The sequence below is a fragment of the Erpetoichthys calabaricus genome, chromosome 2 (genome assembly GCF_900747795.2).
Source record: "Erpetoichthys calabaricus chromosome 2, fErpCal1.3, whole genome shotgun sequence".
Taxonomy (NCBI): domain Eukaryota; kingdom Metazoa; phylum Chordata; class Cladistia; order Polypteriformes; family Polypteridae; genus Erpetoichthys; species Erpetoichthys calabaricus.
This window is the reverse complement of record NC_041395.2, coordinates 152978097-153002088: the sequence shown is the minus strand read 5'-3', so window position 1 is coordinate 153002088 and position 23992 is coordinate 152978097. Positions and strand designations below refer to the sequence as shown.

The window sequence follows — 23992 nt, the reverse complement described above, 5'->3', positions numbered from 1 at the left end:
GCGTCTTTTGTCCTGTAAATGTTTGATAAGCAGCAAGCAGTCTACTATCGCATCCCCCACTGCCGCACAGCTCTCAGCTCAAATCTGTTTACCTGTGTGTCAGTTGCATGGAGTTGTATAGAGTGAGAAGTCATGCAAAATGACACCTTTTATAAGTACTATATCGTTATTTGGAACACATGCATTTCGTGTGTGTTCCGTGTCTACAATGCTCTATGTAAACACATCGTTAAAACAAACATTTTTCATGTTTTAGTAATAATTGACAAAATGTAGACATGAAGTTCATAATGTGTGAAGCCTAAAGTCCAAATATCAAAGAAACACTTTCACAACAGGTACAAATATAAGAGAACAAATGCGCTCAGTCAGTCTGAAACAGCCAGTGTAAATGTGTGATACTTGTAAAGGTTAGCTTGGTTTTTTTTTTTTTTTTTATTCAGTTTAATTCTCTGTCGCGTTCACGATTCTACCCTACCCCCCCTCCCCATCTGACACTGCTGTTTTCACATAAAGACGCGCTATAGCTCAAATGTTATTTATTTGGATCACATAAATACGCGCTATAGCTCAAGTGTTTTTATTTGGATCACATAAAGACGCGTTATAGCTTACATGTTATTTATTTGGATCACACAAAGTCACACTATAGCTCAAATGTTATTTATTTGGATCACATAAAGACGCGCTATAGCTCACTATAGCTCAGATGTTATTTATTTGGATCACATACAGTAAAGACGCGCTATAGCTCAAATGTTATTTATTTGGATCACATAAAGACGCACTATAGCTCACTATAGCTCAAATGTTGTTTATTTGGATCACATAAAGACGCACTATAGCTCACTATAGCTCAAATGTTATTTAATTGGATCACATACAGTAAAGACGCACTATAGCTCAAATGTTATTTATGTGGATCACATAAAGACGCGCTAGTTATTTATTTGGATCACATAAAGACGCGCTATAGCTCAAATGTTTTTATTTGGATCACATAAAGTCGTGCTACAGCTTGCTATAGCTCAAATGTTTTTATTTGGATCACATAAAGACGCACTATAGCTCACTATAGCTCAAATGTTATTTATTTGGATCACATAAAGACGCACTATAGCTCACTATAGCTCAAATGTTATTTATTTGGATCACATACAGTAAAGACGCACTATAGCTCAAATGTTATTTATGTGGATCACATAAAGACGCGCTAGTTATTTATTTGGATCACATAAAGACGCGCTATAGCTCAAATGTTTTTATTTGGATCACATAAAGTCGCGCTACAGCTTGCTATAGCTCAAATGTTTTTATTTGGATCACATAAAGTCGCGCTACATACAGCTCGCTATAGCTCAAATGTTTTTATTTGGATCACATAAAGTCGCGCTACAGCTCGCTATAGCTCAAATGTTATTTATTTGGATCACATAAATATGCGCTATAGCTCGCATGTTATTTATTTCGCCAACGCTACACCTTCCAGATCTAAACACTAGCGTGGTGTATGTGCCCCAAAAAAGTCTAACTGCATTCTTGTACCATTGCTCGCGTACTAAAGTGTCAGCAGGTATTTTTCGTGACATTACAAGTATAATTTGTGAGCATGCCTTTGACGATCAAACAGAGGAAGCTTTGCAGTTCACTTGTGACTTTATGCTGTAGATCTGGCTCTTACATACAAAGGACGGTGCATGTGCCCAAAACATTAACATTTATATGTTACATTAACATATAAATGTTAATGTTTTGGGCACATGCACCGTCCTTTGTATATAAGAGCCAGATCTACAACGTAAAGTCACGAGTGCAGAGCTTCCCATGTACATATACAAAGTACAGCTTTGGCAAAAGTGCATTCTTGATCCGATGTAGAATCGTCGGCATGAGTTGAGTATACCTCTGTTATAGCGCGTCTATGTGAAAACAGCAGCGTCAAATGCGGGGGTGGGTGAGTTGGGAATGTGAACACGGCTGAGAGAATAACAGAATAGAAAAAAACAAAGCTAACCTTTACAAGTATCATAAATTACACCGGCTGTTACAGACTGGAATCAAATGTATGTTTTTATTCTAAAATAGTAAGAACATGAGCAGCTCAGTTCTCAAAACGGACTTGCCCGGGATCGAACCTGCGAAGCTTTGATTACTAGTTAGCAGCTGATACCGTTGCGCCACCAAATCTGTCACTCCAATTGTGTGTCAATGTCGCAGGTAAACGCGGGTTGTGTTTTTTTATTTTTTATTTTTTTTGCAGTTATATTTTTAATAAAAACTCATTTATTCTGTTATATTTGTACCTGTTGTGACAGTGTTTCTTTGATATTTGGAATTCAGGCTTCACACATTATATACTTCATGTCTACATTTTGTCAATTATTACTAAAACATGAAAAACGTTTGTTTTAACTATGTGTTTATATAGATCTTTGTAGACACGGAACACACGTGAAATGCATGTGTTCCAAATAACGATATAGTATTTATAAAAGGAGTCGTTTTGCTTGATTTCTCACTCTATACAACTCCAAGCTACTGACACGCAGGTAAACAGATTTGAGCTGAGAAAACTGTGTGCCGGTGGGGGATGTGATAGCAGGCTGATTGCTGTTTGCTGCTTGTCGACACATTTACAGGACAAAAGACGCTGATGGAGAAGTGTGAAGCGATTTAAGGTGCGACGGATCTACGTGTTTTTTCGTAGGCTGTGGTAATTCTAGTGTTAAACAAAAGGAGGCATCCCCACTTAAATTTTAATTTTTCATCCTAGTGCTGTTAGGCATTGTATACCCGGTTATGTAGTATTCCGCCTGTCCTGTCTCCTGTGTGGTTATTCAAAGCATAAAAATAATTATTTTGGACATGTGCTTTTCAAATGTTTACATCATTTGGCCAATTTGCAACCTACCATTCTTAAGCTAAATGATATTGTTGGGTATTTGGTGTATTAGATTTTACCATTTCCTGCATGGGAGGGGAGCTATTGTTTGCCAGCAGATAACTGGGTTAAATTTGATACAGCTGAAGAAAATTCTTTATGGTAATTTTTTAAAGGATAAGTGTTTGTTAACAATTTGAGTCATTATTGGTTGCATATTAATACTATTGTAATATACCTCCTGAAAAATATAGATCAGTCCCATATTCTTTAGAAAAATCCTCAGCAGCCATACAGATCACACCACTTCTATCATGAGTTCGAGGTTGGTGTTGAACATAGAAATATATTTATATTTATAGATGCCTAAGCTTTTTAATGTAAATGGATATGCTATTTTGCATATAGTTTGCCTTTCAGTATTTGTTTCAGAAAGTATACTATTTTCTTAGTAATAAAGTAGTCTAAACAAGTAATGAGTCATCAGCTGCTTCTCATGTTGGCTGATGGAATTTTTTTTCCTGTTGCTTACATTTAAAAGTTTTTATTATCAATTATTACGATTAGATGTAATAGGAAGTTTCAAAATTGGTAGGTAGTCAAAATGCAAATTGGGGTGTAATGGGTTGATTTGACGTGGGTGTTTGTGGAGAAATCACCTATCACTATTTGCAATCCTAATTTCTTTTAGGAAGATTTTTGGCATATGTGTGCATAAGATGTTTTGAAAAATTGGTGCCAATGTACTTTAAATATTTCATTTTATCAGGCTGAAAATTGAAATTTAGATTTCCCTGTTGATGATATAAAATACAAATCACTTCGAAAGATTTTGACTGCCATGATAGTAGATGATGTTGTTTTCTATAAGCACAACTAAACTTTGTATTTTACCAGAGTAAATTTTATTATCTAAAATGATTGTTAAAACTGAATGACAAAAGGAATTTATTGATGGATATCAGAACAGAAGTTTTAGTACAGGACTTTGGCGTATGATTATTAAAAGTAATTTTTTAACTGGGTGGTTTACTGCTTTGCTTCTCCATTACAACACTATTGATTCATTTTGTATATGATTATGTAAGCACAGTTTCTTTAAAGAAAAACTGAGGTGTCGAGTCTGTACAGATAACACATCTGCAAATTTTCAGTTCGCAACCTCCTTTCCTTTTTTCTATCTGGATAAAATTTGTACATGCCCAAAATTTTTATTTTTATTTTTTTTAATGTATTTGCATCCCCCACATTAAGACATTATGAGTTCTAAAAAAATACATTTAATAGATGGATTTGTGAGCCTTTAATATTATACACTTTTAATGAGCAGACTATTGAGCTGTGTTGTAATTGTAAGAGAGGAAGAAATTTTTACAAAAAAATAACCTGTTGCAAAAGTTCTATAATACCTTCAAAGGTCATGTGAAAAGGCATTTTCCCCTCAGGGACTAATACAGTTTACCAAAAACTTATAATATTAAGATACATAAATGTTACCTTTTATTTTACAGTCACATTAAATGTTTTCCATGACATTTTAAAATGATTTAACATTTTGAGTATCAAAATATGAATAACTCTTGTTCAGTATTTGAAAGCTTTTTTGAAAAGGCTATAAAAAGGTTGCTTAGCGCAGGATGTTTTGCAATTATGTGAATAAATATTGTAGCATCCTAATTATTTTTAACACTATTTTTCTTTCCATGTCCATATTATTTAAGAACTATATGGTAAGATCAAGGCTGTGTAAACTGAAGTATTTAATCTTCAGTATTAAAGGACAAGTTGTGTTCTAAAGTGGAACATTTTATCTATAAATTAAAAAAAAAAAAAAAATTCTAAGACAGTTCTTATATGTTAAAATGTAGATGAATGGGTGGGGTATAAACACAAACTTTAAAACTTCTCAAGCATGCCCATTTTTCAAGCCCAAGGGTGTTAACTTTTTATCTGTGTTTTTAAATTTCACTCATAGTGTGAAGCAGCATATCCTTGTATTTAGTAAGGGGAAAACGCAAAACATTTTTGTGAGATTCAGTCATTTTAAAAGGAGACCACTTAGTAGTTCACCTTGCTGACTGGATACCTCCACAGCAACCTTGATTTCTGTGATTATTGAATGTTGATGCCCTCATGTGAATGGTTGCCTCAGTTTACTGACAAATTAACCTTTAATCACGTGAGAAAATGTCATATTATCACAGTCTTTCCCTACATGCGTGTGATTTTAAAAAAATAAAGTTGATTTAAAATTGCTTCGTATCATAACTGAGAACTATCTTATCATACGGTATGGGCTTGACTAAATTGTCTACCAAGAAGAAACAGTGAATTACAAATTATATTCAGTTTTGGAAAAAGTCCTCATTTATTACCATGTTCTCCACAAGAGTGATTCAGTATGTGCTATAAAATCTGTTCATTGCTTGGTGGTCCTTCAGTTGTTTCGTCATGGCTTGGCATAATCAGCCATTTTTAATTGTTTTTCAAGCTGAACATTGATTGGCACTATAAACTTAGTATTGCCATACAGATGGTCTTGGCTGAACATTGATTGGCACTATAAACTTAGTATTGCCATACAGATGGTCTTGGCTGTTTTAAATATTCTAGGTTTTTATTAAAAATTGCGTTGCAGTGTAGTGTAACTAGTTCAGAATTATTGTTAATGTTTACAAATTACAATGAAGTTCTTGTATGCATGCTTCATCAATGCATGCTGCACTTGCAGTTAAGCCTGTAGGCTGTATTAAATAACATAGAATGTAATGGGAGAAAAGTAGGCACTGTTTAGGGTCATCCTATTCAATTGGCGGCCAGCAGACCACATTTGGTCCAGAAGCAACCTCTGAGTGGCCAAGCCTGTGGTCCCACCAGAAACAGAGAAAAACTGAGTAAAACACATTTCACAAGTCTTAAGAAAATTCCTACAGTAGAAAAGACTATGAATGCAATACTCAACCTAGCACCATTCAACCCACAATCCATGCACATGGCGCAGTGGTGTGCTGCTGTCTCGCAGTAAGGAGATCATAGGTTTACATCCCAGGTCCTTACAACGTGTAGAGAGCTTTGAATAGTGAGGGAAGCTCTATAGAAATGTAAAGAATTATTATTATTGCTATTATTTATTACAGTGCAGCACATTGTTGTGTGTTTAGAAGTGGCTGTGATACTGTGATGACCTACTTCTGCGGAATCTTCAAAATGCAGACGTTTTATTTGGTGTGCTGCACTATAAATGGTGTCCTACCACTCCTTCGGCCTCATGCATAAGTGGTGCGTATGCACAAAAAAGTTGCATATGCCATTTTCCACACTTGCTTTGAGATTTATAAAAACTAAACTTGGCGTAAAGCCACACACATTTTCACGGTAGCCTCTCACCATGCATACAGAAGTTTCTGTTCGGTTTTGCTGGGCAGAACCCAGCGTCAAAGCAGTGCTACTGTTTGTGTGTGATGTCCCTCTCTTTTTTAGATTCACATCAATGACACAGGATTTATCAAATAAATTGTATACCGTTTACAAATTTAATTCACTTGATTATAATCATTCTGTAACAATTTTTTCCAACTGCCATGGCTGCTTTAGTGTTGTTAGAAGACATTGCAAATGAAATAATTAGAAGAGAGCGTGTATTTATAAGTGATGATGACTGGCTTCTAAGTCGATTTAGATTTCCAGGTGCTATCCTCTTGGAGCTGTGTGCTGAACTGGTGCTGGTTTTACAAAGGCAGATTTGAGGAATTGTGCTCTAATACCTGTTCCTTTGCAAGTTCTGTCCAATCTCTGGTTTTTAGTCATAGGAGCTTTTCAATGTGAACTTGCTGACGATCAGGTATTTCCTAAACATCACTGAATCTCTCCGTGCTAGCTGTATAGGATGGTATTATCCACTTGTCATCTGGATATATAAGAGTTTGTTACACTGTGGTTGAACTGGGAAATATCAAAGTGCAATTCGCAGCAATGTCCAGTTTTTCTAATGTAATGGGAGCAGTCAACTGCACATACATTGCTATTGCAATGGTGCTGGTCAAGTTACATCAGCCAGGAATGAATCATCTAAAGTATGAACTGGCATTACATCCTCTATAGTAGGAGAGCCTTTGAAAACTGCAACTCTGCACAGTCAGATGTTATTTCCAACTAGAGCAGCAATCCTTTTAAGGATAGCGAATCACCTCAAAGAGCCATGTAAATAGCAGAGAATCTCTGTCGTGGCATCTGGCACTGATACTACCCTATAAAGGCGCATTCAGAGAATAAACATGCTTATGTAAACAGAAAGCATTTCCACTCTATTAATGTGCTGCTCTATAATCCACAGAAAGTGTGTTGCATTGTGCAAGCTTGTAGCGTGCTGCATAATGTGGCACATAATTGTGGATTGTCTGCACCTGAAGAGATGTGGCACGATGAACCTGACCCGCCAGAAATGAGCCCAATCAGACAGTGTTACAACTTTGTTTGAACGTAATTAGAATGTAAAAACTGTTAGATGCAGCATTTATTTTTTTAACCAATTCATGTAATTTGTGGTCAATATCAAATAGTACAACCCTTATATTCCTAATTTCATTGGCCGCATCTCTTACATCAGCATCCACTATTGCATTTTGTGACTCCATATCAGCATCTGTCAGCACACGGCCAGATGGTCTGCCAGCGGTTTGTGAGGCAGAGATGTGCGCGCAGTAAGCCCCCGAAGATGTGCCAGGCACAGCAGCACCTGAAGTCATGTCCACGGTACAGGGGTCAGCTTTTGTAATATTGTCTGAAGCAAAATAAACAGAAGGTGGGCTTGGTCTCTCCTTTTCGTGTCGAATTTGATATCTCACTGCTTCTTTATTTTGGGTACTATGCGACTTTCTGAACTTGAACTTTTGAGTGTCTCTGCCACGCTGTATTACTGCATCAGTTTCCTTTTGTTGCTTATACCACTGTTTAAACCAGGGGTGGGCAGATTCAGTCCTGGAGGGCCGCAGTGGCTGCAGGTTTTTGTTCCAACCCAGTTGCTTAAGAAGCACTTATTGCTCAAGTAACAATTCTGCTTCATTTTAGTTGTTAAGATTTTGAACCCTTATTGCTTATTTTAGTCTTACACAGCTGTAGTCTTGGTTTTTAATTGCTCCTTATTAGCAATAAGATGCAAGTGACAAAAGAAACCAGAATTTCTCCATTTTGCTTGTTTTCCATTTACACCTGTGTGTATTTATTGTGCACTATTGGGTTTAATTAAATACTTGGAAGGAAAGTGAAGAGAAAAAAGTGAAGCACTGAGAGTAACTCATCTGTTTTAGACTTCAAATCATTTGGATGATATCCTTAGAAAGGAAAAAAAAAAATCTAGGATATGAGAATGACTTGACATGGCAGAGTTAAAGCACTAGCAAGCCAGGAAATTAAATAAGGACTGGTTTTTAATTAAGGAACTGGGTTGGAACAAAAACCTGCAACCACTGCAGCCCTCCAGGACTGAATCTGCCCACCCGTGGTTTAAGCCAACAAGTAATATATTTGTGCTTCTCTCCACTTCGCATTCACTTAAATTCTTCTTTTTTTCCACGTGCTTTTGCCTTTGTCTTCTAACAAAACTCTGAACGGAAGGGGTTATACATGTTTATTGATTTACATATTCAAATATGCAAAATTCTGGAAGGAGTTAGGATGGGGCTGTATGTGTGTGCACATATGTTCAGTTTCACGTTCATTGGTATTTATTGAGGGGAAGTGCGTAGAACTTGGCGTACACAGTTTTATGCATCTGGATTTTTTTGTGCATACGCACATTTCTCGTTTTGTCTGTATGCCATGTTTTAGTGTGAATTCCATGCACATCGTTGTACATGAGGCCCCTTGTCAGGACCACAGATACACCTCCAAAAGCCAAAAAATTATGGTAGACTGCTTTTTCTGCCTCTTCTTGCTCTTTTACAATTCACTCCCCTTTCACCCTCATCCTGTCACTCAGCTCTTTCCAGGGAGGTGCCAAAGCCCTTGTAAAGTGCTTTCCCCAAAGACTCCACCCCCAACAGCCTATGCAGTAGCAAGACAGATCACAATATGAGTGTAATGTGGGATGTATAACAAAGTCATGCCTAATCACACATGCAGTGATTTTTAAATGAACCTATGTTCGTTCCCTCAGTGTGCAGTAGACATATTCATGTGTGTGTGTTGCTGTTACCTCTTGTTATGGATTTGTGCACTGATAGCTTTGATAGCATTGATAGTACTTTTTTAATTTGTTAAGTACACTTTGTGCCTGGGTCATTTATGACCAAAAGATTTTTTTTTCCTCAGAGGGAAACGAATGTTGTTGCCAATACTGTGCTTTATTTGTTTTTATGCACTTTGAGATGTGCCTAGGTCAGAAATGATCAAAATGGTTTTTTTTTTTGGACATTTTGATTAGCATTCAAACAAACAATTTTTTTTCAAGTCTTTTATTTGTGTTGGTTAAAATTTGTCATTACCTGCTACTTACCAGCTGCTGAAATCGTCTGGCCCAGTTAAATTTCTTGGTTTGAAAGTCTGACCCAACTAATTTTGTAATTGAATAGCCCTAGTTTAGGGTAAAACAAATTATATAGCTCGAGCATGCAATCTGTCATTAAAACACTATGTACTTATGCACGTGTGCTAGTATTTATTAGGGGGAAAAAAGTCTACACATGCCAAAAGAAAATAAGATTTGAGTATACATGCACATAGTTTAATTCACTGCAGAATGTTTCGTGCCATCCTTCACATCTTCTACAATTCTTTGATGGCCATTCAGTTTCTTATGATCTGGTGAGCTGGGCTCGTAATATCCCTTCAAGAGAGGCCCATCAAATCATCAAGCTAATTTAGAAGGGCAGGCTCAGTTGTGAGATGCACTCTTGATCCCCAAGGATAAAGTAGCAAACAAACCTTAAGTGCAATTATGAACAATTCATCACACCTTGTGTCTAACACTAACACTGAGTACTTCAGCCAACAAATTATTCAGCAGAAGTTAGTCAGAAGACACTACACTCCAAAAAATAATTCATTGGATGAACGTAATTTTATCTTGCCACTTATATTCCATCTAAATAAATCATGTTATATCAATCCATCTTGATAGTGTTGTTTCAACACCACCCATGTTTGTAAGTGTAACATAATATTAACATTTACATTCAATTAATTTTGCTTTTATTAAATTAACATGTTTGTACCAAGTTAGTCTAATTAAATTCATTTAAATTGATTTTATATTGATTAAACACTTTGGCACAACAAAAGTCAGCCATGTTATATGAGCTAGTAAATGTTTTGTCTGTTACACCAATGTTAATCTTGTTGAGTGAAGTAATGTAGCTTTTGTCTGTAATACTCACATCAAACTTGTTTCAGTTAGTGTTTTTTATTGCTTATGTAAACAATTTTAATTCAATTACCGAAACATACATAAAGGATAGATTGCAAAACCATCTCTTTTATTTTGCTCTATTATTCTTAAAACAACTGTAAGGATCCCAGTTCAGCCCAGCTTTCTCCCCTTGAACCATCTCATACTAAACTTATTATCACCAACCCACTGGGCTCAATAACTTTCTTCATACCACCCAAGAATTTAAATCAATAGTCCAAATTGCAACCACACTCTTCTTAGGGGTGGTTCAAAGCTAAGAGATCAAGCTGAGCTGAGTAAATAACGGGTACATTTAGAATCTTTCATTAACAGCAATGCATGTAGGAGATTACAGAACTTCCAGAACAATGAAGACATGCTGACTTCCCATGGACTAAACATTACACCGGATCTTAACTATCATCGTCATGTCAATGCTGCCATATTGTGGAAATGTGTGGGAAATAACAGTTCAGAAATAGTCCTTCAAAATGTGGGCACTTCTGTCATATAAGGTTTAACGTTCAACAAATGCAGAATATTTTGCCAACAAAAAACAACAGCCCTAAAGCAGTCTTTTGGGATTTGTGCACAACTTGTCATTTTAAGTTTAAAAATTCTAAGTGCAACAATTCAGATTAAACTTACTTGTAAAAATGTAATAAAATATGCATTGGAACCAACAATATGCATTTTAACACCATTTTAAGCACTGTTATAACATTCAACACTTGCATTGCAAAAAATAAATCAAAAGAAATTAAACATTACTGTAATGTTGCTTGCATACCTTTTGCTAACTTGAGATGTCAAATCTTTGTAAATTAGTGCTCCGTTTTAATCAGGCTGTATCCATTAATGTAGTGTATTTACATGTGCAGAAAGCATTCAATGTGTGTTCAAGTTCGAGTATGACTGCTCCACTTAGAAACAATTTTTTAAAACCAGTGTGTACATTTGACTTTGTAACAATTGTCGATGTGGTAAAATCGCTGTTTACACTGTAAGTGTATGAGACTTTAACTTATGAGCCAACAATCTTTGTCTCAAGTCTACTGAGCAAACCAAATAGTGCTTCTAAACATTTTTATAATTTTGTAATTTTGAACTTTCAAAGTTAAACACAAAACAATCGCATTGCAGAGATATGGAAAAATATCTGGCTTCCATGAGTCTGTTTCAAGCTCATTCACCCCATTAGCTTGTTTTTTAGGAACTGTGCCTTGGAGGACAACCTCTGCCCATCCAAATTCATGATAATTTTTTGCAAGACTTCAAAAGTGCATTTGAGCTTCTGGTGGGTAGCTTAGGTTCAGACAGTGTATCAGTCCAAATAACAGAGCACAAGCAATCGCAATGCTCCTCAAACCAGTGAGAACCTCCACACCTTCAATCAGGACACCAATATTCTCTGGGTCATCTCCAGGCTCTGCACCCTCCTGCTGTATGACATACACTCCCATCATAGTTTGCTCCATGGCTTCAGTGTTGGCCTCAGTGTTCTGTGAAGTAAAATATGATAATAAATACATTTGTTTGAGACTAGATATTGGTGCAAAAAAATGCTGATTGCTGATCATAACATTATAAAAATGTAGTGGGGCCACATAGTGTTTAAATGTCAGTACTGAGTGCGTCTCGTTTCATTGTCCCGTTTACTGTTTGTGCATCAGTTTATGCCGTCCCCGTAAAAACGGGGACAGATGATGGAAGGAGACCACAGCCGCCAACCTGGAAAAACACCTGTTTTCAATCAATCAATCCCAGCCGTCACAGGACTATATAAGCCATCAGGAGGAGAAGGAAAGAGGGAGGAGAGAAGGAGATTTTGTTTCAACATTACGACCACGAGCAACCTGTACCTGTTTTCCATATTGCGCTTATCCATCCAGTTTGTTTTCCATCTGCCGGATTTATTTCAAGGACCTCACCACGAGATACCCCGGGGTAGGACTTAATCATCCACCACATACACGAGGATTCACGGTGAGGCTGTTCCATTTTTTTTCCGGGGAGAATCAAACAACTCTATCACTAATTCAGTCATCCGCTTTCAGGACATTTTCTTTATTACCGGACTCACGTACTCATTCATTTTCAGTTTATCATTCATTGTCGTTATTCGTGTTGTGTGTTTATTTGTTACAGGGACAAGGGAGGGTTTTTGTTGTATATATTTATATATGTTTGGTGGTGTCTTGTTATTGCTGGGGTGGAGGGATATTTATATGTTTCTATTTTTATATTTCATTTCATTTAATACATATCTGTTTATTTTTACATCCTGTTTGTGTGCTTATATTTTTCACCGTCGATTGTGGGGAAAAGTTCAAATGGTAAGAAGTACGGCTTGATAGTAGATTATTTCTCAGTAAATTATCCAGGCCACTGGTCTTGGAGGTGTAGCTGCCGGCTGGGTAAAAGGGGTCGGCCGTTACAAAAACATTTCCAATTTTATGACTAAAAAAAATTTACTCAGTTCAATTAGAGATGTACAAGAATAACACAGATGCACCAAATAGTAAAAAGTGAAATCTAAGCTTGGACATCCCAGTGCGCAATGAGAGAATTAACTGTAGAAATAAAGAAGTAACAGAGACCAATGATCGCTACAAAAGAGCCCAGTCAACCACAACCAAACAGTTGCATGTAAGTGGCCCAACATTGCCTACACAACATTCAAAGCCCATCTGCAATTTCCTAGAGGAACTAGGTGGGGCATTTTATCCATATGCATGAATTATTTACAACACTTGCCCAGCTCTGTACAAAATATATTAAAATAATATTGTTTTAGAAACTGATATGTTTACCAAATTCTATGTCTCTAATTTCCAACCTCAGAAATTTGACATGAAACAAAAACAAGAACAAATTACATTATGTTTTAGTCGTACAGGGTGTCACATTTTGCTGTTTCATATTTCAAATTTATTACCCATAACTCCTGCAATTAATTACATAACAGCACATTTCATTCACACATTTACTTGTGTGTAAGTCTACATCTTTGTCACACGTTGTGAATATAACTCACTGTGTATTCCTTCACAAGTTTCTCGTGGTCTTCGTTCAGGTAGATGCACAAGGACTTGAGGATGCATGCTCGTCTTGAATGTATTGTGTCATCCTGGGGTAAAAAGGGAATCCATTATGAGAATATTTAGCTTTTAGGCAGCAGTTTGAAAAAAGAACTATGGTAGACAATACTTAGGTCGGAGGAGACCAAAAGGTAAGTACGCATCTATCTCAACCACATCAGACACAAAATAAGGCAACCACACACACTACTGCTTTAAAATTAACCATATGATTTTATCAATTACTTATTAATCTCAGACTGACGCTTATGCAATTGGTATAACAGTATGATTAAGTGTTTGATTATGTAAAAACATCTTAGGACTTTTGCCTACCATATGTATAGATATTTTTGCTCATGAAATTTTCGTGATATGGGCCTAAAAAGTACTTCATAAGCACAGGTCTAACCATTTTAACACAAACCTTGGAGACGGCCATCATGATGTGTCTCATTTTTCTTCCAGCCACCCCACCTTTGCATCGAAAGATCTCCATCATGCGTGGAGTGTACCTGTCTATTGAGTGTACCTGTCTATCTCAGAAAAGAATGTAGATAGCAGTGGTACAGTCGATATGCACAGGAATTCCTTGTCGATCTGAAAAACATGAACAATGCACTTATGACTTGCACTGTTAGAACACAACATGCAACAGAGAAAGGACATACCAGGAATTATTAGCTGTTTGATCACAATATTATATCAATATTAGTGAAGAAATAAACAACTGGTCATCACTATATAACACATTCTTGGGGTATACAGCCTTACATATAGGACATGCACCTCTTTCTGAGTGAACAGAGTTGGCCATCTGCTTTTGAAGTCTGCAATCAAGGGCTGTCCTTGAATAACTTCTTGCCTTCTGTATGAGAAAGTCTTCTCCATTTTCATTGTCACTATATGGTCATTGTTTCTCTTCTGAATCTCAGAAAGCAGTGCTATTCTCTCCTTTTCCAGACTGTCAGTGGTTTCTCCTTTTGGATACTGCAGACAATAATTCACTTCTGCCCTTCTAGGCTTTTTCACATTCAACGCTGCCTGACTTTTGTCTTGGGCCTTGTTCTTTAGTGAATTTACCATCACCTCAGCACAGCCCAGGCCTCTGAGTTTGGTCCGGAGATTGGCCATTTTATACTTGAGGCTAATCTTCCAACCATAACAGCCATTGAAGGATCCCTGCTCCCTCAGACAAGGATGCTTTTTCACAAAGGCTTCTGCAACTTCATTCAGGTCATTGTCAGTTGGATAGACTTTAAATTTAATTATTTCTTCAGCCAGTCTTTCTAAAAGGTGGGATTTCAGTTTTGGTGAAGGGGTCAAATTAGTTCCACCAGCACTGAACTCAGCGTTGGCCTTTTCAAGTTGCAGTTCGGCCTCATAGCTAAAACGAGGGACTGTGAAGACACTTGGCCACACTGACAGTCTTGTAGATGGCGATGAACCTGACGATGAAGCAGGCTTTGTATTATCCGTGTCTGCTGCAAAGCTTGAAAAAGAATGTGTTGGACTCTGGACTGCAACAGGTTGACCTGTCACTGCTTCATCTTCTGTAAAACTTTGTAACTGTAGAGTATATAAGTATACAACCTTTAAAGTTGCTTTATCATTGATTTCAGAGATCGAAGTCAGGTTTATGAACTCATTTCCGAAATCAGGATCTTGATATTGAAGGGGCAAATCCTGTTCCACTCCAAAATTAGTCTTTATTTCCTGGCACAATTCCTCAATGGAGTCTGATATCCCCGCTGGTAAAATTAGTTTCCTGGCATCATCTTCTCCAAGTATGATCCTCAGTCTTATGGGCTGGGCCATCATGTTGACCTGGAAAATTATTTAAAAAAATAAATAAAGATGCACTCATCGAATATTGTGTGAGTGTGTGTATATATGGGTTAAATTCTAATGTCAACAATTAAGGCAATCAACAATAATTTGATGATGTCACCTAGGAAATTGTAACTGGAAAAGGACAGGTGAATAGTGCATTTTCCAGATTTGTCTTGGATTCTTTTAGTTAATGACATTAGTTTAAAAAAAATCAACAGTCAATTCTCAATAAATTAAGTAGCAGCTGGTCTGCAAAGCATGATTTATTATTTACAGTACCAGGTGATACAGTAGGAAAATACTTACAAACATTACTCCTGTTTACCCTGCAAGTTAGTGTGTCTCTTCAGAGTAACCAGACGTAGGCCTCCCACTAAATAGGCAGATAACGGGTAGTCATCGAGTAGTTCCCCATGCTCAATCAGAGACACCTCTCTCACATGTGACATGTCAAGTTCAAAAGCTCTGAAGTGCTCTCGATACCAAACAGAGAACTTTTTCACAAAAAAGTATATCCTGCCAGTCAAAATAAAAATCTGCAGAATTTCTGCGAACTCTGGCAGACCAAATAATTGCCCATGGACAATTTTTGTTGTTGTTCATGCCATTGTATGACACACTTTTTGTAATATGGACATCAGTTTCATCTGGTAAACTTTGCTTAATAGCTATTGCAATGTCTCTTTGCAGAATATCAATTGGTACTGATGAGACAGCAGTTACCACTAAAGGTGTCCTATGGTCAGAAGAGTGCAAGTCAGAGGCAATCATGAGGGGTATGTTTTTAAAACAGTTGGTATGGCGAGCAATCTGTTTAAAAAAACAATGTTTCGCCTCAAATCTCATTGTCCGTTTGTGGACAAGAGGCCCAAAGAGCCGAATCAGAGCAGGGTAGTGCTCCAAATAATGATGTTTAGGGAGAAGACTGTTCTTTGGAAAAAGTTCTTGGCATCTCTGGCGACGATGTTCACTGATTTTACATTCAAGGTATGAAATCGACTCATCAGACTGGACAGGGGCTACAACAAGCTCCACAATGTCCTTCAGATCCAAAACAATATGCCATGCAGGTTCATCCTCTGGAACAAGTGGACCAATAATTAGAGGCAACAATCGAAGTAGAGACCAATTTTCGTGTGCATTTCCACCAATGTTTTTTTTTACTGAGAAAGCCTGTGGTATTGCGTGAGGCCGATTGGTTTTATCTGCCCATTTGTACTCAAAATTTTGGATCAAGTTGTTAAGTTTTTCTAAGGTTAAATACTTTTTAGAGATTAAAAGAGAAACCCATGGAGCTTGCTCATTGTTTATTATGCCCTCTAACAGATCATGTGCTTCATCTGGAGGGTAGCCTGCAGTGACATGAAAATGGCTCAGATTCTTACTCAAAATACAATCCCGTTTAACTCCACAACACGCACTTGCTGTTTCTAGTGCACACTTCAAATGGGCTTCATGAATTTCCAGTGTTCTACGCTCAAAAACACCAGCAGTCACTGACTTTATTTCAGATTTTTTAGCTGTACAGAATCTGCAGATGTTTTCAGCAGAAAAATTTTCCACAAAACCTCCCAGCCCATGGGCTCCTAGGTTGTCAGCTATGACACAACTCACAGTTCCTTTAATACACTTGTTCAACTGACTGATGAACACACCATGTTGCTCCAAAATCACCAGGGGCCTCATGTATAAACGGTGCGTACGCACAGAAATGTTGCGTAAGAACCTTTCCACGCTCAAATCGCGATGTATAAAACCTAAACTTGGCGTAAAGCCACGCACATTTCCACGGTAATTCATACCTTGGCGTACGCAATTTCTCCGCTCGGTTTTGCAGACTGGCGGCACCCAGCGTCAAAGCAGTGCTACTGTTCCTGTGTGGTTACCCTTTCTTAGATCCACATCCACGGCGGCGGCTTTATCAAATACACTGAAATTAACCGCATATCGTTCATAAATTTAATGCATCTGATTGTAATTAACCTGTAACAATATAATGGTCCACAGAATGGTCAAACTACTGTTCCTGTGTGCTCATCCTTTCTTTCTTAGCTCCACATTCCTGACGCGGCTTTATAAATACACTGAAATTAACTGCATATTGTTTATTAGTGTAATGCATCTGATCGTAATTAACCTGTAGCAATATAATGGGCCAGGGAATAGCCATTATCTTTTTCATGATGATAGAAATGAAAGCATTTTATTAAACATGGGAACACGGTGGCGCAGTGATTGTTCATATCTCACGCAAGAGGCTTGCTGCACCATGTGTGACCTTCGATGAAATAATTTATTACAGAAGTACTGCCTCTTTCAAACATACTAACCTCCAATTCCTGTCCATACTTTTCTTTCTCCAATCGCCACACAATCAGCTCTGTAATTGCATTGAATGTAATGCATTCTGTGTCCCGTCGGAGAAAGAGACAGAACGGAAGCAGGTAGTGATTCACACACACAGAGCACATAGAAGATCAAACACAGAACAAAGCATTTAACATGCTACTTGAGAAACTAGTAAAATAAACGATTTTAAGATGAAGTTTATGATGTTCTACTTTAATGGCAAAATAAACTATGTGATAAAAGTGGAAATTTCGAGATTAAAGTTGACATTTCGTGCTTTTTTCCCCCACTGTGTGCCTATGTTTTTTGTTTGTACCCTAATATGCTTTCATATGACACTCAGACGGTGGGCTACGACTTGCCTTTTCACGGCGACTTTGATTTGTGATTTCTTTTTTATTTCGGGCACTGTGCGACTTTGTGAATTTGATCTTTCGAGTTTTTCCGACACTCTGTCACTCGATCAACTTTCTTTTGTTGATTATACCACTGTTTAAACCAACAAATAGTACGTTTTTCCTTTGCCTCCACTTGGTATTCGCTGAAATTCTTATATTTTCCCATGTGCTTTTCCCATTGTCTTTTCACAGAAGGCTATTTATATTGATTTGCATATTCAAAGAGGCGTAATTCTGGGAGGAGTTGGGGCGGGACAGAAGGCGCGTGCACGTGCATTACTTTTCACGCTGATCGGGATTTATGTAGTGGAAGAACGTGAAAGTATGCGTGCGCACAGATTCCTGCATCTGGATTTTTCTGTGCGTACGCACAATCCCGCTTTTGTGCTTACGCCATGTTATAGTGTGAGTTCTATGCACGGCGTTATACATGAGGCCCCAGATCTTTCAAAAGTGGATCCAAGACTTTTTCAAACCCAAATGTCCTCAAATCTTCACTTTTACAAAGGACTGCCAGATAAATGGATGAGAGGGCTGAATGAGAGCCGGGAGGTAAATTGCCCAAGACCCAATATACACCACAAAGCTTATGCTTTTTGCGTGAGGTCCCAAGAGGATTACAAACCTCAAAATCGTCAATATAAAGGTTTATGGAAATTCTCAACTTCTCAACAGCTAGAAAGCTATTTCTTTTATAATGCTCACCATCTCGAAAAGATCTGTAAACCCGCTGATTCAGATTCTCTCCGTTTTCTTGAGCTATTTGTTCTTCAATCACTCTATCCAATAATTTATTGTGACTCAGTATTTTCTGCAATAACTGTAATGAAGGGATGTACTGAAATGACTTCCTTTGGTCTTTTGATAAAAAAAATATTCAACAGGCTCTACAACCCTAAAATTTAGTGTGTAGTATAGTTTTCTTTTATAAGAACTGGCAAGAGGACCACACTTTCCCAAAATTTTAGCCACAGGGTTAGAAACACACACAGAATCGGCAAGTTCTTCAATAACAGCCTGACCAATATGGAGGTTATGGCTTTTGAAAATATCTGTAATTGTACGCTTTATGAGAGGCGCACTAGCTGAACTTAACAGAAAATGTAACTCCTCTAATAACTCATCTACTCCTTTTGCTGGAACATGAAATATATGTTCTAATTTCAACAATATTACTGCTATTTTCCGTTCAATTAGTTCTGGCTGATTTTCAACAGCACTATAATCACTTTCTGTCACTTGACTCACTTTCAAATTCACCATAGGATACATCTGCAGAACAGCTAGCCCTTACGTTATCAGAGGACTCTGACACTTGAACCGGGTCCACAAGTGTAACTACACTGGCTTTAAAATCTTTAAGTGTGTGTGGATGATGCTTCCTCTTTTTGTGTGTATAAAATGTATTGTAAATATTTGTCTTGAAAGGGCAACTAAGAAACACACAACTGTCTCGTTACTTCGCAGATGTGTTCCAATATGGACAAAAAAAAATCTTTCTCCGAGAAGACGTCACTGCATTCACATAACTCAAATTTAAAAGTTACTGAACTGGAAGCTGTCTGCGTAAACTGAGATGAATGAGCTTTATAAACATGAGTGTTCATTCCACTCCACGTCTTGAATGTGCACGGACAATTTACTTATATGCACAGATAATGTTGGCCTATTCCATAATGATGATGTAGTTTATAATGCTGAAGTAATTTGTACCTACTTCTCTCTCTGGTGACACAATGTTTACACTGCCACATACACGTCACTGATAGAAAAAGAAATATGCATTAGCAAACGATAATATACCAAACACAGGCCGGGTTTGGGTCAGGGGGATTAAACTTCTGTATAATCATGCCTAGTGGCATGGATCGTGGACTATCTGAAAGACAGACCTCAGTATGTGCGTCTTGGGGAACTGCACGTCTGACATTGTGGTCAGCAACACAGGAGCGCCACAGGGAACTGTACTTTCTCCGGTCCTGTTCAGCCTATATACATCGGACTTCCAATACAACTCGGAGTCCTGCCACGTGCAAAAGTTCGCTGATGACACTGCTATCGTGGGCTGCATCAGGAATGGGCTGGAGGAGGAGTATAGGGACCTAATCAATGACTTTGTTAAATGGTGCGACTCAAACCACCTACACCTGAACACCAGCAAAACTAAGGAGCTGGTGGTGGATTTTAGGAGGCCCAGACCCCTCATTGACCCAGTGATCATCAAAGGTGACTGTGTGCAGATGGTGCAGACCTATAAATATCTGGGAGTGCAGCTGGATGATAAATTAGACTGGACTGCCAATACTGATGCGCTGTGCAAGAAAGGACAGAGCCGGTTATACTACCTTAGAAGGCTGGCGTCCTTCAACATCTGCAATAAGATGCTGCAGATGTTCTATCAGACAGTTGTGGCGAGCGCCCTCTTCTACGCAGTGGTGTGCTGGGGAGGCAGCATTAAGAGGAAAGACGCCTCACGCCTGGACAAACTGGTGAGGAAGGCAAGCTCTATTGTTGGCATGGAGCTAGACAGTTTAACATCTGTGGCAGAGCGAAGGGCGCTCAGCAGGCTCCTATCAATTATGGAGAATCCACTTCATCCACTAAATAGTATCATCTCCAGACAGAAGAGCAGCTTCAGCGACAGACTGCTGTCACTGTCTAGCTCCACTGACAGATTGAGGAGATCGTTTCTCCCCCAAGCTATGCGACTCTTTAATTCCACCCGGGGGGGTAACCGTTAACATTTAACATTATACATAGTTATTGTCTGTTTTTCACCTGCATTATTATCATTCTTTAATTTAATATTATTTATTGTATCAGTATGCTGCTGCTGAAGAATGTGAATTTCCCCTTGGGATTAATAGTTATCTATCCATCCATCTATCCATCCATCCATCCATCCATCCATCCATCCATCCATCACAAAATAATAGGACAAACATATGAACTTACCATGTATTGTTGAGGAGGTGCAAAAGAATCTCAGAGCATGGGGATGTGGCTTTATTTTGTGATGTATTTCTGGCGGGGAAAAAAATATAGAGAGAGATTAAAGTAGTTATTACTCTGATGAATTTGTGTTAATATCTACATACCCTGAAATGTGAAGACTGTTAGCCTTAATGCAGAGCACCAGAGAGCACAGAAAGAATGACCCGAACAATATTCCACCTAAATAATTCTGAATTCAAAAACTAACTGCGGATATTATAGAAAAAGAAAATGCACATGAAATTAATGCTGTTGTCCCCCACTATAGTGCACTCCTCAAAGGCACCAAACTCCACTGACAAAAACAGCAATTTCAGGTAGAGCATCATAAAACACTTCAAAATCACCAAAACCGTTTAGAAGAAATTACGGCTCTACACGGCTTTCCCGCCAACATCGCGCTCCTCAAAGTCAGCACACGCCATAAGTAAACCCCAGAGATAAAACAGTCCTAACCACGCAGATAACCATCAAACACATCTCATTCAAAGTCTACAGAAACGAAAAACAAAACTTACCAAAATCTCCTCGTTAGTCTTTGCACTGTTGCAACAATTAGCGAAATTCTAATTCACCGAATTACATGTGAAAACATTCTGGCTCACTCTCCAAATTACGGCTCTACACGGCTTTCCCGCCAACATCGCGCTCCTCAAAGTCAGCACACGCCATAAGTAAACCCCAGAGATAAAACAGTCCTAACCACGCAGATAACCATCAAACACATCTCATTCAAAGTCTACAGAAACGAAAAACAAAACTTACCAAAATCTCCTCGTTAGTCTTTGCACTGTTGCAACAATTAGCGAAATTCTAATTCACCGAATTACATGTGAAAACATTCTGGCTCACTCTCCGCTATATCGTGACACACTCTCCTCTATATCGTGCTCCTCAAAGTCACCAAACTCCACTGGTAAATCATTTTATCAAACCATGCAGATAACGAAGAATCACACCTCATTCAAAGTCGACAGCAATGAAATAAATAACTCAGATATTTCTAAAAACTACTATTTATCTCTCACAATACTAACCTAAAAGAGATATGTGAATTACTTACCTCACTGTCAAGTATGCCAAAGGATTCACTCCACGCGTGCTCGTTAACATCTCAACGGACTTTTCCGCACCCGGTGGGCGTGGAGCATGCGCAATAGCTGACGATATCAGAGTCATTGGTTTGATGGATCTCATTCTCATTGGATTGCCATGAATGAATTTAACTCGTCAGAATTTTCTTTGAGTCATGTTCAACAAAAAAGAATGAAGCATTTAATGAACATAAAAATGATTTATTCATGTAAACATATTACTACTTTGCTAATCAAACACATGCCCTAGTTGATTTTTTTGAGTGTACTGGGGCTCCTTAATACCAACAATAATATATACCTGTATAATATCTCACTGTGCCTACAAAGGCAGAACTTTTCTTTTTTTTTTACATTTTGTTTCTTTTTAGTCATTCTGGTGTGTATTCAGACCATAGAGTGTGTGTGTGTGTGTGTGTGTGTGTGTGTGTATGTATATATATATATATATATATATATATATATATATACTAATAAAAGGCAAAGCCCTCACTGACTGACTGACTGACTCATCACTAATTCTCCAACTTCCCGTGTAGGTGGAAGGCTGAAATTTGGCAGGCTCATTCCTTACAGCTTACTTACAAAAGTTAGGCAGGTTTCATTTCGAAATTCAAAGCGTAACGGTCATAACTTGAACCTCTTTTTGTCCATATACTGTAATGGACTGCAGCTCGCTGGCCGTGGGAGGCGGAGTTGCGTATCGCGTCATCACGCCTCCCACGTAATCACGTGAACTGACTGTGAACGCAGTACGTACACAATTGAGAAGGCAGCGAAACAATAAGAAGCGAAGCACGGTGTAAACCGTAAGTTTAAATTAAGTTTATAGAAACGCTCCCGCTGCCGTTTGCAATACCATATTCGCGAGATACAAGTTTAATGAGAACACACGAGGTATAAACGAGATTTGGATCACTTTGTAACGGAGTTAAAATTGCTGTAGCGAGAAACTTTGAAGTGCCGTGTCTTAGCTAACATTAAATAAAGCCGTGGACATCGCAAAATCACACAAGAGAGCGGCTCACGTGAACTGACTGAACGCAGCAGGAGTGATCACTTCGCTACTGCGGAAACAAAGCACGGTGTAAACTGTAAGTTTAAATTAAGTTTATAGAAACGCTCCTGCTGCCATTTGCATTACCATATTCGCGAGATACAAGTTTAATGAGAAGACACGACGTATAAACGAGACTTTGGATGACTTTGTAACGGAGTTAAAATTGCTGTAGCGAGAAAGTTTTAAGTGCCGGGTCTTAGCTAACATTAAATAAAGCCGTGGACATTGCAACATCATACAAGAGAGCGGCTCACGTGAACTGACTGAACGCAGCACATCGGAAACAAAGCACTGTGTAAACCTAAAGTTTAAAATTAAGTTCATAGACCTACAAAGGTTGCCATTGATTTGAGGCAAGATTGCTTTTCTCCTGTACAACTATACGTTGCATTCTCAAGAGTGTGCTTGCACAGCTTGGTCATATTACAAACCGGAGTGCTGAACTGACAATGTGGTATACAAAGAGGACTATAACAATCGTAATATGTGTGTGTATATATATATATATATATATATATATATATATATATATATATATATTATATATATACTAATAAAAGGCAAAGCCCTCACTGACTCACTCACTCACTGACTGACTGACTGACTCACTCACTCACTCACTCATCACTAATTGTCCAACTTCCCATGTAGGTGGAAGGCTGCAATTTGGCAGGCTCATTCCTTACAGCTTAGTTATAAAAGTTAGGTAGGTTTCATTTCGAAATTCTAACGCGTAATGGTCATAACTGGAACCTCTTTTTGTCCATATACTGTAATGGAGGAGGGGGGAGTCACGTATTGCGTCATCACGCCTCCTACGTAATCACGTGAACTGAAAACAAGGAAGAGATTTACAGCACATCTCAAACGTGGGAACGAAGGTAAATGACGTTAATTGTTGAGTGTCTTTTAATAC

At 38.0% G+C, this 23992-nt stretch overlaps 2 protein-coding genes across 15 annotated transcripts in view; one reads left to right on the top strand and one right to left on the bottom strand.

Moving 5' to 3' along the window:
• The window catches only part of trip12 (thyroid hormone receptor interactor 12), a 328355-nt gene that overhangs the window by 49563 nt on the left and 254800 nt on the right, over window positions 1-23992 (top strand). The window lies entirely within an intron of this gene.
• LOC127526633 (uncharacterized) lies at window positions 13971-22149 on the bottom strand. Its single transcript, XM_051922557.1, has 4 exons — window positions 21986-22149; window positions 20884-20952; window positions 14123-15175; window positions 13971-13982 (listed from the first exon to the last, which is right to left on the bottom strand). The coding sequence occupies exons 2-4, from the start codon at window positions 20884-20886 to the stop codon at window positions 13971-13973; spliced, it is 1068 nt and encodes a 355-aa protein (XP_051778517.1). The 5' UTR covers window positions 20887-20952; window positions 21986-22149.